This window comes from Mobula hypostoma, chromosome 1 (assembly GCF_963921235.1).
Source record: "Mobula hypostoma chromosome 1, sMobHyp1.1, whole genome shotgun sequence".
Classification (NCBI taxonomy): Eukaryota; Metazoa; Chordata; class Chondrichthyes; order Myliobatiformes; family Myliobatidae; genus Mobula; species Mobula hypostoma.
In genome coordinates this window covers 37,206,123-37,219,411 of record NC_086097.1, presented here as the reverse complement: position 1 = coordinate 37,219,411, position 13,289 = coordinate 37,206,123, and the positions used below count along the sequence as shown (strand labels likewise).

Sequence of the window (13,289 nt, the reverse complement as noted above, 5' to 3'; positions counted from 1 at the left end):
GTCCTGGACAGTGAGTATAGAGAGCTTGGTAGGAAGTTGAAAAGCAGGACCTCGAGGGTGGTAATCTCAGGATTGCTACCTGTGCTAGGTGCCAGTGAGGGTAGGAATAGGATGCTCTGGAGGAGGAACAAGTGGCTGAGGAACTGGTGTAGGGGGCAGGGTTTCAGATTTCAGGATCATTGGGACCTCTTCTGGGGCAGGTGGGACCTGTACAAGAGAGATGGGTTACACTTGAACCACAGGGGGACCAATATCCTTTCAGGGAGGTTTGTTAGTGCTATTGAGGAGGCTTTAAACTAGATTTGCAGGGGGATGGGAACCAGAGTGCCAGAGCTGACAGTGTGGCTGGGGTGAAAATAAATGATGTTGAAAGTTTAAGCAAATCTGCTGATAGAAAGGTTGTGAGTGGTGGTAAAAATCTTCTGAGGTGTATGTATTTCAATGCTAGGAGTATTGCGGGGAGGGCAGATGAGTTGAGGGCGTGGATTGACACGTGGAATTATGATGTTGTAGCAATTAGTGAAACTTGGCTACAGGAGGGGCAGGACTGGCAGCTTAATATTCCAGGGTTCCGATGTTTCAGATGTGATCGAGGCAGAGGAATGAAAGGTGGGGGAGTAGCATTGCTTGTTAGGGAAAATATTACAGCAGTGCTCAGGCAGGACAGATTAGAGGGCTTGTCTACTGAGTCCTTATGGGTGGAGCTGAGAAACAGGAAAGGTATGGCCACATTAGTGGGATTGTATTACAGACCACTCAATAGTCAACGAGACTTGGAAGAGCAAATCTGCAGAGAGATAGCAGGGAACTACAGGAAACATAAAGTTGTGGTGGTAGGGGATTTTAATTTTCCATACATTGATTGGGACTCCCATACTGTTAGGGGTCTAGATGGTTTAGAGTTTGTAAAATGTGTTCAGGAAAGTTTTCTAAATCAATATAGAGAGGGACCAACTAGAGGGGATGCAATATTGGATCCCCTGTTAGGAAACGAATTAGGGCAAGTGACAGAAGTCTGTGCAGGGGAGCACTTTGGTTCCAGTGATCATAACACCATTAGTTTCAATTTGATCATGGACAAGGATAGATCTGGTCCTCGGGTTGAGGTTCTGAACTGGAAGAAGGCCAAATTTGAAGAAATGAGAAAGGATCTAAAAAGCGTGGATTGGGACAGGTTGTTCTCTGGCAAAGATGTGATTGGTAGGTGGGAAGCCTTCAAAGGGGAAATTTTGAGAGTGCAGAGTTTGTATGTTCCTGTTAGGATTAAAGGCAAATTGAATAGGAATAAGGAACCTTGGTTCTCAAGGGATATTGCAACTCTGATAAAGAAGAAGAGGGAGTTGTATGAAATGTATAGGAAACGGGGTAAATCAGGTGCTTGAGGAGTATAAGAAGTGCAAGAAAATACTTAAGAAAGAAATCAGGAGGGCTAAAAGAAGACGTGGGGTTGCCTCGGCAGTCAAAGTGAAGGATAATCCAAAGAGCTTTTACAAGTATATTAAGAGCAAAAGGATTGTAAGGGATAAAATTGGTCCTCTTGAAGATCAGAATGGTCGGCTTTGTGCGGAACCAAAGGAAATGGGGGAGATCTTAAATAGGTTTTTTGCGTCTGTATTTACTAAGGAAGCTGGCATGAAATCTATGGAATTGAGGGAATCAAGTAGTGAGACCATGGAAACTGTACAGATTGAAAAGGAGGAGGTGCTTGCTGTCTTGAGGAAAATTAAAGTGGATAAATCCCCGGGACCTGCCAGAGTGTTCCCTCAGACCTTGAAGGAGACTAGTGTTGAAATTGTGGGGGCCCCGGGCAGAAATATTTAAAATGTCGCTGTCTACGGGTGAAGTGCTGGAGGATTGGAGAGTGGCTCATGTTGTTCCGTTGTTTAAAAAAGGATGGAAAAGTAATCCGGGAAATTATAGGCCGGTGAGTTTAATGTCAGTAGTAGGTAAGTTATTGGAGGGAGTACTAAGAGACAGAATCTACAAGCATTTGGATAGACAGGGGCTTATTAGGGATAGTCAACATGGCTTTGTGCGTGGTAGGTCATGTTTGACCAATCTGTTGGAGTTTTTTGAGGAGGTTACCAGGAAAGTGGATGAAGGGAAGGCAGTGGATATTGTCTACATGGACTTCAGTAAGGCCTTTGACAAGGTCCCGCATGGGAGGTTAGTTAGGAAAATTCAGTCGCTAGGTATACATGGAGAGGTGGTAAATTGGATTAGACATTGGCTCGATGGAAGAAGCCAGAGAGTGGTGGTAGAGAATTGCTTCTCTGAGTGGAGACCTGTGACTAGTGGTGTGCCACAGGGATCAGTGCTGGGTCCATTGTTATTTGTCATCTATATCAATGATCTGGATGATAATGTGGTAAATTGGATCAGCAAGTTTGCTGATGATACAAAGATTGGAGGTGTAGTAGACAGTGAAGGTTTTCAGAGCCTGCAGAGGGACTTGGACCATCTGGAAAAATGGGCTGAAAAATGGCAGATGGAGTTTAATACTGACAAGTGTGAGGTATTGCACGTTGGAAGGACAAACCAACGTAGAACATACAGGGTTAATGGTAAGGCACTGAGGAGTGCAGTGGAACGGAGGGATCTGGGAATACAGATACAAAATTCCCTAAAAGTGTCGTCACAGGTAGATAGGGTCGTAAAGAGAGCTTTTGGTACACTGGCCTTTATTAATTGAAGTATTGAGTATAAGAGCTGGAATGTTATGATGAGGTTGTATAAGGCATTGGTGAGGCCGAATCTGGAGTATTGTGTTCAGTTTTGGTCACCAAATTACAGGAAGGATATAAATAAGGTTGAAAGAGTGCAGAGAAGGTTTACAAGGATGTTGCCGGGACTTGAGAAACTCAGTTACAGAGAAGGGTTGAATAGGTTAGGACATTATTCCCTGGAGCGTAGAAGAATGAGGGGAGATTTGATAGAGGTATATAAAATTATGATGGGTATAGATAGAGTGAATGCAAGCAGGCTTTTTCCACTGAGGCAAGGGGAGAAAAAAACCAGAGGACATGGATTAAGGGTGAGGGGGGAAAAGTTTAAAGGGAACATTAGCGGGGGGCTTCTTCACACAGAGAGTGGTGGGAGTATGGAATGAGCTGCCAGACGAGGTGGTAAATGTGGGTTCTTTTTTAACATTTAAGAATAAATTGGACAGATACATGGATGGGAGGTGTATGGAGGGATATGGTCCGTGTGCAGGTCAGTGGGACTAGGCAGAAAATGGTTCGGCACAGTCAAGAAGGGCCAAAGGGCCTGTTTCTGTGCTGTAGTTTCTATGGTTCTATGGTGTGACTATGTGTACTGTGTTTTGCCCCATAGCTCCAGAGGGATGATGTTTCGTTCAGCTGTGTACATCATATAGTTGAATGATAGAACATGAAAGTCTAGTTACATACCATGAGTTATACATTGCATATGTAAACATAAGACTTCCCTTTTTCCACCAACTGTTTTCATGAGCCACATATATATTATGTTGTGTTCCTTGCTATGGCATTATTGCTTGTGATGCAAAAAAAATAGCAACTTCGCTGATGGTAAAGGAACTACCAAATTTGCTTCTGTCAAGAGAGTCTTCAGCTCAGCATTGCTGTGATAACCTACAAAACTTGGAGGCAAACTGTTGTGCATTTAATATCTAAGTAATACTTGAGCAATCTTGTGAATATATATATTGTTTGATTAAACCTTGTTTGTTTAAATAATTAATTACAGGTTATATGCATAAATACATGAATTGCACGCATCATCACACTGCCACATGAAACATTCGCACCTTGCTTAAAGTAAACACGAAGTTATGCACACATTTCAGACTCCTGTGTTGTCTTTTGAATCAGTTTAAAGTTTTAAAGTTACAAAACATGTCTCAAACCTTTGCCTGTTGTAAAAGCTGTTGTTCATTTTTAAGTATCTGTAATGGATGGAAGGAAAGAGTTCAAAGATAAAACTGATAATATCATAAAAAATTAAATACAAATATGTTAATTAAGAATATTAAAGTGAACCAAAATAATTTAAAGTAAATTATTGTTTCCTACTGCCTCCTACAATTTTTCTAACAAAATTTTATTGACATTGTCATGTTCTGGGATCCTGTACCATGTCACATTTGGCACAGGATCTGAGAGACAATTTCCCTAGTGTAATGCTAGGGAATCCCATGAAGACTGGGTAAACTAATGAATTAATCCTTCAAATCTGTTAATAAATCTCAAAATTCCATGTTTCTCAATGCACTGGGGGACATTAGTTTCAACAGCTGATCATCAAGAGTTCCATTTGGGACTGCTGGCAATAGATGAGGCATTCTGGCGCACTATATCATATGGTCACAAATAATTCTTCCTCATTTGAAATAAACATACTTAAGCAGGTGTTAATTCCATAGATTCAAAATAATTTAAATGTTTTAATGCTATGTTTCAAATGCCTTGCATGACAAAGAATGACCAGATATATACCGATATTGGGAAATGTGATATCTTATTGTAGAAAATTTAAAAAAAAATCTATTCTGTAATATTTTTGAAAAAATAGTTTTCTATCCTCTTTGTGATTACAGGATTGTAAGGAATACTAAAATTTTCATCATTGTTGAAGTGACTGTGTTATGCTCTTTTTACTACCATTGCTGAAATACCTTTCTCAATACCATGACTCAGTCATTAAATATTCCAATACATGAGGAGGGTATTTGTACCTGTGGGAATGCTGTATTTTTGAACTTGCAAATTAATTTGACAAATACTGAGATATTATTCACATTTTGGTGTTGAGAATGAAATAATTATTCACAATTTATGAAAGAAATTAATCTGAAATAAGTCTACCTTTTTAACAGATGCGAGAGCTGTGTGGAACTGTTATTTATCAGAGGTTCTGGAAACTGCCAGGAATGTGGTACAACGCTACGAAAGAACAATTTCAGAGTGCAACTCTTTGAAGATCCAACTGTTGATAAGGAGGTAGAGATTCGAAAGAAAGTATTAAAAATGTAAGGGAACATTACTTCTGCTTTTCGGTAGTATTCGTGAAGATGGTTAGCATGAGTTGATGGAATATAAAGTATAGTAACAAGCTATTTAATGCTAAAAATAGAAAATGAAAATAATCAGTTCTGAATTATTCTGACTTTTCAGTCAGTGACTGAGACATTAACTTTGTTTTTTTTCCTTACATATGCTGCCTGACCTACTGTGAGTTTCTAACATTTTCTTTTTATATTTCAGATTTCCACCGTTTTAGTTTTTTGTTTTTTTTATATATCAGGAAACTTGATCTAACTAGACAATGGCAGTGTTGGAACTTTACCTGAGCCTCTGTACAGTGCCAATATGTTGCTTCTACCGTATATACCAAATATATCTTGTATATTTGCATATATGAAAATATTTCTTGAATATTTTTGTGCCAACTCCCAACAATTTCAATAAGCAGTAATTAGTAATATTTCAATACTCCAAATAAAGAAATTCCTCAATATTTAATTGATCTATTATTTGTTATGGACACATCCACAAATGGAACAATTTTTTGCAACATTTGTAATTTGAACGAGTTCCTTAATTACTTTCAATCTAACATGTTTTCACCCACTCACTGTGCTTTAATCCCACTTTATATTCACTTTTGTATTTAAAATCATACCAAGGTTTCTCTATTCCCATGTTTCCTTTCTGTGGAATAACCAGTTCATGCCAGATTACCTCCTATACGTGCTGTGACTTTATTGACCAGTCTCTGGTATGGAACCTGATTGAAAGCATTCAGAAAATCTAAATATACTGCAGCCACTGTTTCCCTTTAATCTATTTTACTAATCACAACCTCAAAGGACACCAACAGACTACTCAGCATGAATCTAGTTTATAGGTGTAAATATAGAAATTGAAATAGAAAATAGCTGATTTCTCGCACAAAATGATCATGACTGATCATCAATCTCAGTAACATATCCCCACTTCCTCCCTTTACCAATGCTTCTTGAAATTTAACTTTTTCCTTCCAAAATGTTTGGTAGCTTCTAGACTACATGGAGGTTTCAGATGTCCTTTGTGAAGTTCCTTATCAATGAAATATACACCATTAACAATTTTAACGATAACGACTTTTTACACTGCCCACCATTTTCTCAGTACTTCCCTTTTGCTGTGATTTTTGATTTTCCTTGTTAACGATAGGTGCAAAGTATTCATTTATCACTTCAGTATCTACACAAGATCATCATTTTGAATGCTAATCAACCGGGAAGTAAGTGCTGACTACCTCATCTTTTAGCAGAGATGTTGGTATGTTTGTTATCACTGTTGTTAAACCAACTAATCTGTAAATCTGAATTGATTGTTTCTCCCTTTCTGTAGCTAAGATTTTTATTTGTGAGTCAATATTAGCTCAAGTCTTTTGTCCATTAGAGCCTATTTTGTTCTATAGAAAGTCAACCTGTCAAATATGCCAAATGTCTTATGTAACTATGGGTTTCAAGGCTTGATATATGAGTGCACCAAATTCAGTGAAAATAGGAATTATTAAGGGTAATTATTTATTAAAGGCATTCATTCACCAAAGAAAAGTGCAGGGCAAATCTTAAGACCCACCATGGCTCCTGGAACTGGATGTCTATACATCAAAAATTTTCAGAATGGACAGTTTGCTGAAATTTTTTAAAAGTTCAATTTTTTATTTGAATATTGTGTAATTGTTCCTTATTATTTAGATTTATGATATTTAATTTTAAGTTTGCTCATTCTCTCTTTTTCTCCATTTTGATATGAAGATACAACAAAAGAGAAGAAGACTTCCAGACTCTTAAGGAATACAATGACTTTCTTGAAGAGATTGAAGACATTGGTAAGTTTAAATGAATAGACTCCCACTTTTTAAATTATCTACAAAATGTGGTTAACCTGCCAGTGTCAACATTTATTGCTCATCCTGATTTGCCCAGTAAAAAGAGTCATTCACATAGATAAATACATTCAAACCACCTTCTCCTTTGTACTTTCTCCCATAAACATTTTAATCAAAATATGACTGTAGGAACATGTTTGCATTATTTGAAAGAAACTTGACTTTCCAGTATTGGATACTTTTTTCAATATAAGTAGAATCTGGGGTTGATGGCAATGTGTGATTATGGATAGTGTAAATGTAAAAGAATAGTGTAGGATTGATGCAAATTACTGGTTGACCTGGATTTGATGGGCCATAGGGCTTGTTTCCACCCTGTTTGATTCTTATTCAATGAGAATATATTTTATGTGTTGGCAGTGGATGAAACTGAAAAATACTTCACTGTTAATAGTTTCCAATTATGAAATAAAGAAAGCAAGAACAGTTTCTTGTAAAAGACTGTGGTACAGATGTTGTAAATTTTGTTCACCAGTTTTCTAACTGTAACCTGGAAAATGGGTTGTTTGCCCTGAAGTAGTCATATTTATACTATGTCAGTATCCAATTAAATGAGTAGCATTTAGAATAAAAATGCATTATTTTCTAATAGATGATCAAGCAGTTTATAAAAGAACTAAATGTCCTTTTTGTCTTCATCGTTACACCACATTATTATTTGTTATTCTTGAAGCTGTTTTATGTACTGAAACATTTAACATTTTTCTTGGTAAAATAGTGTTTTGTCTTGTCTCATGGATGTTCAACATTTTGATAGATTTTTCCATTCTTTCTGGTTACCCTCTTCTTCTTCTTACCTGCCCGTCCTCTCCCTCTGGTTCTCCTCCTTCCCTTTCTTCTATAGTCCATTGTCTTTTCTGATTAGATTAAGAATGTAATAACTTAAGAAATAGGCGCAGGAGTAGGCCATTTGGCCTATCGAGGCTGCTCCGCCCTTCAACAAGATTATGGCTGACCTGGCCATGGATTCACCTCCACCTACCTACCTGCCTTTTCCTCATAATACTTAATTCCCCTACTATGCAAAAAAAAAATCCTCCTCCTTCAGCCTTTTATCTCTTCTATCTATTCCCTCCCAGCTTTTTACTTCATTCCCCCTCTCTCACACACCTTCCCCTCAACTGGTCTCACCTATCATCTGCCAACTTGAACTCTTTCTCCTCCCTTTACCTTATTTTTCTGGCTTCTGCCCCCTTGCTTTACAGTCCTGATGAAGGGTCTTGGCCTGAAATGTCATTATTCCTCTCCGTAGATGTTACATATAGTGCCTTGAAAAAATATTCATCCCCCACAACTATTTTCACATTTTACTGTCTCTTTTTCAAAATTTGAAATGTATTGATCTAATTTACAAAACATTGTGGCTCATGTCAAATCAAAAGAAAAATCCCCAAACCTGTCAATTTACTAAAAATTAAAAACCAAAATTATGAGGCAGAAAAAGTATTCATCTACTTTGTAATTATGATAATAACTTTCCGCAGTGGCAATATATTACCTAACCAACTCACCCAATTTATTTATTTAGAAATTTGGAGAATTATCTGTTTTCAATTAATTCATAAGAATACTGCAAGTACCCTCTCTCTCTTGAAGTATGACAATATCGTAGATTTTTCAACAGACCAAACTGAATATGAAAAAGCATTCAAGATAAGTCAGGGAAATGATAATAGAGAAGCACAGATCTGGGGAAAGATACAAGACCATCTGAAGGGCACATAGCTTGGAGCTCAGTGCAGTCTATTGAGAGAAAGAAAAAATATGAATCAACAGCCACACTGCAGAGGTCACCCCTCTAAACTTAGTCGCCAGAGGAGAATGGCACTGTGAGAGAGATTACTGTCTCTAGTAGTCATTCTGAGTGAGCTGCAGAAATCAGTGGTTGCAACTGGAGGTGAAGTTCATGGCTCTACAATCTCTTAAGGCCTTGCACAAAAAGGGTATTTATGGAAGAGTGGCAAGGAAGAAGCCCAAGGCTAAAAAAAAAACCCATATCTTTGCCTGTAAAGACTTTGCAAACATCACTTAGAAGATACTGTAAAGAAGTGAAAGAAGGTCTTGTGGTCGAATGAGATGAAGTGAAACTTTTTGGCCTCAATAGTATGCAGTTTGTGTAGCGTAAATCTAATGCTACGTATCAGCCAGGTTAACACTATCACTACTGTAAAGTATAGTGGAGGTAGCACCATGCTGTGGGGTTGGATTTTGGCAGCAGGGATTGGAAATCTGGTCAGGATTGGTGGGAAGGTGAATGCTGCTAAATACAGAGAGGTCCTGGATAAAAACCTGCTTGCCTCTCCAGAAAGCTTAAACTGGGAAGGAAGTTACCTTGCAACAGGACAACAACTCAAAGCACACTGCCAGAGCAACCATGGAGTGGGTTCATATGAAGAAAATTGATGTCCTTGAGTGGCCCACTCAGAGTTCTGACCTTAACCCTATCAATATCTCTGGCAAGACCTCAAGATTTCTGTTCACCACCACTCTCCAACTAACCTGGCACAGCTTGAGCAATTTTTGAAGGAGGAATGGGCAAATCTTGCTCCATCACACTTGCAAAGCTGATAGAGACAGATCCAAAAAGGCTGTAAAAGCTGTGAGAGGTGGTTCAACTAAATACTGAGCAAAGGGGGATGAATACTTTTGAAATGCTGACATTTCAGTTTTTGAATTTCATGCTTTACAATTTTCCCTTTTTTTGGGAGCGGGGGTTCTACTGTGAAAAATGGAGCATGTTATTCACAAATAAAAGTTCTTAGTTGATCACAATCCCTGGTTGTGATACTCATTTATGTGAACAAAAGGTTGAGGGCTGAATACTTCTCAAGGCACTGTAATTTGCTGAGTTCCTCCAGCATCTCATGTGTGTTACATTGTTTTGTCTATTAACCTCACAGCAGTTTAATTAGATTCAATGTGAATTGTGGTGGGGATGTACAGAAATAGTGAAAGTAAATAGGCATAGACACAGTATGTAACATGGTATGGGCAGTTATGAGGAAAATTATTCAAGGAAAATTCAAAGTATTTTTATTGAAATTTTGTGAGGTTGAAAGGTGTTGCTTTTTGGAAAAAAGATGTTTGTGCACACAAATCATTGAAAGTTATTGTGCAGGAAAGCAGGTGTTGGCTTACCTCTCTGATGTGCTTAGATGCAAACAGCACTGTGAGGTCCTGAGATGCCATGTGAAGCATGCAGAGTATTTAAAATCTTAGAGTAGATAAAAGTCACTCATTTGTTTCGGCAATTGACCTATTGTTGCAAGCTTAAATGCCTCTATGGCAGCTGAGGAAATTAAATTCAGGTAATCAAATAAATCTTGAAAGTAGCATAGAACTACCCCTCTCCATTAAAATACACCTGATTCATATGAGGGGTGAATGAGGTGGAGGTAGCTAAGAGGGAAGGAGTTTTATGAAGCTGACACAAGGGGAAGGGTGGCAGGGTTATGGAGACTGAGGGAATGGGGATGTCGGGGGGGGGTGGGGGGAGTTTTTTTCCCCTTATTGTATGCATGCTAGGTCCATGGAACAGGGTCTGGTCTTGTACTACTTTGCTTTTGGACCAAAGCCTTCTATTAGTGTCATGTCTGGATGATAGCTGGCGTACATTGGCTATCACAAGACATGGGTATCTTACACTCCTTAGAAGTGGAGTAGAAAAGGGTCATTTAAAGAGGTGATTGCAACCTATTCTGGTTAATTCAATAATTAATTTTGAAAAACATTAACTGGAAATTTAATTTAGCAACTTCTGTGTAAGTGGTAGATATGGGATTTTTGCAATTGTTCAGAAACTACAATTTTTTTGCAGTGAGTAATCTGACCAACAATATGGATGTGGAAAACACCAAAAGAAAAATGGAGCAGTATCAGAAGGATAATAAGGACATTATTTACAGAAACAAGTTAAAACTGGTCAGTTGGTTTGTTTCAGATTCTTATCTGAGTGAAGGAATCGTAAATATACATGCTGTCTTTTAATTAAATTTCTTGGTGCCTTATTCTCATGTTCTGTTTCTTCTTACTTTTTGAACTGCCTTTTTTTTTCAATCTTCTAGTCTACCACTAATATTTAAACATTAAATGGCTTCCCATTCAATACCGACGCAGATTGGGAGACTGCTTTGCTGAACACCTACGCTTTGTCCGCCAGAGGAAGCAGGATCTCCCAGTGGCCACACATTTTATTTCCACGTCCCATCCCCATTCCGATATGTCAATCTATGGCCTCCTCTACTGTTAAGATGAAGCCACACTCAGGTTGGAGGAACAACACCTTATATTCCGTCTGGGTAGCCTCCAACCTGATGGCATAAACATTGATTTCTCTAACTTCTGTTAATGCCCCTCCTCCCCTTCTTACCCCATCCCTAATTTTTATTTTATTTTATTTTTTTTCCTTCTGTCTTTCCCTCTCACAACCCCTTGCCTGTTCTCCATCTTCCTCTGGTGCTCCCCTCCCACTTTCTTTCTTCCAAGGCCTTCCGTCCTATCATACTCCCCCTTCATTTTGCCAATCAACTTCCCAGCTCTTAGCTTCATCCCTCCCCTTCCAGTCTTCTCCTAAATTTCGGGTCTGTCCCTCCCCGCCCCCCACTTTCAAATCTCTTACTATCTCTTTTTTCCGTTAGTCCTGATGAAGGGTCTCGACCCGACACGTTGACTGTACTTCTTCCTATAGATGCTGCCTGGCCTGCTGCATTCCACCAGCATTTTGTTGTGTTGCCATTCTTAACTTCTTTGGTTAGCCACAGATAGACTAGAATATTTATTTCTCTATAGAAAATATTTTTTCTTGAGAATTATTTAATCTTTCTTATTCACTCTTTCACTAAGGCTGCATCAGCTTTGTTGTCAGAAGATTGGAACCATATTGGTTTTTTTCCTTGAGACTAAGATTATACACAGTACTCCAGAATAAGAATAAAGTAATACAGGTTGCGTACCACTTATCTGAAATTCCAAAATCGAAAACCTCCAGTCCAAAATATTTTTGAGCACTGACATGACATCACAAATAGGAAATTCTACAAGGCACTGGGAAGGTTTCCAGTTGATGCACAGGTCTCTACACAACACACAGTTCTGAGAAGTGATCTCATATACCGTGAATGGGGTCCTGTTGGTTCCAGTTTGTTTTCAGTAGTCATCATCGCCTGACCTTCATGCAATTCTCATGGTGTTTTGCATTATTCGCTGCTCTGTGCTATGGAGATATTGTAGAAAAAGTCAAAAAGGCCTGCATTTACCCTTATGGGTAATGATGAAAAGAAAAAGAGGACACACTTATGTTTTTCTTTAAAGCAGAAAGTCAAGTTGTTGGAAAAACTTGACTGTGGTGTAAGTGTAAGGCATTTTACAGAGGAGTATAATGTTGGGACAACCACCGTATAAGATCTGAAGAAACAGAATGATAAACTGTTTTAAGTTCTATGCTGAAAGTAATGTACAGAAGTTAATGAACAATAGGAAAATAGTGCACAAAGTGAAAAATGTATTTAAAGAGTGGATTCGTCAGCATCAGAGTGAACGTATGCTGCTTAACGGTATGTTGATAATGAAACAAGCAAAGATCTATCAAAACTAACTGAATATTGAAAGTAATTGTGAATATTCAGCAGGCTTGTTATAGAAATTTAAGAAAAAGCACGGCATAAATTTGTAAAGATTTGTGGCGATAAAGCAGCAGAAAAAATAATTGTTGAGTTGGCCAAGATCATCACTGATACCAGAACGAGTCTGCAGTGTTGATGAGACATCATTGTTCTGAAGTTATTGCCCCAGGAAGCCACTGACTACAGCTGATGAGAAAGCTCCCACAGGAATTAAGAATGCCAAGGACAGAATAACTCTGTTGGGATGTGTTAATGCTGTAGGCATGCATAAGTGTGACTTGCTGTGGTAGGCAAAAGCTTGTGTCCTCACTGTTTTAAAGGAGTGAATACCTTACCAATCCATTCATTATGCTAACAAAAGGGCATGGATCACCAAGGACACCTTTACTGATTGGTTTCACAAACATTTTGTTTCAGTGGTTTATGCCCACTGCAGGGAAGCTGGACTGGATGACAACTGCAAGATTTTATTATTCCTTGACAACTGTTCTACTCATCCTCCAACTGAATTTCTCATCAAAGATAGTGTTTATGTCATGTACTTTCCCCCAAATGTGACTGTATTAATTAAGCCATGTGACCAAGGTATCTGTGTTGTCCTTAAGGCATTTATTTGACTTTGTTGGGTCTATGCTTTAAATGATTTGTTTGTAACTATTTGCTAGTTAAAGTTAGAGGTTGATAATTAAGTTACAGTCTAACAAAGGTAAATTCATTGTCTACGGTATATTGCGGCATGTGATG

The 13,289-nt window shown here is 38.3% G+C and overlaps 1 protein-coding gene across 1 annotated transcript in view; it reads left to right on the top strand.

The window, feature by feature from the left end:
• mnat1 (MNAT1 component of CDK activating kinase) overlaps positions 1 to 13,289 on the top strand; it is a 135,179-nt gene that overhangs the window by 30,188 nt on the left and 91,702 nt on the right. The window contains exons 2-4 of the mRNA XM_063046567.1: positions 4,859 to 5,011; positions 6,791 to 6,864; positions 10,742 to 10,845. Of these exons, the coding sequence (XP_062902637.1) occupies positions 4,859 to 5,011; positions 6,791 to 6,864; positions 10,742 to 10,845 (331 nt within the window). The remainder of the gene's footprint in view (positions 1 to 4,858; positions 5,012 to 6,790; positions 6,865 to 10,741; positions 10,846 to 13,289) is intronic.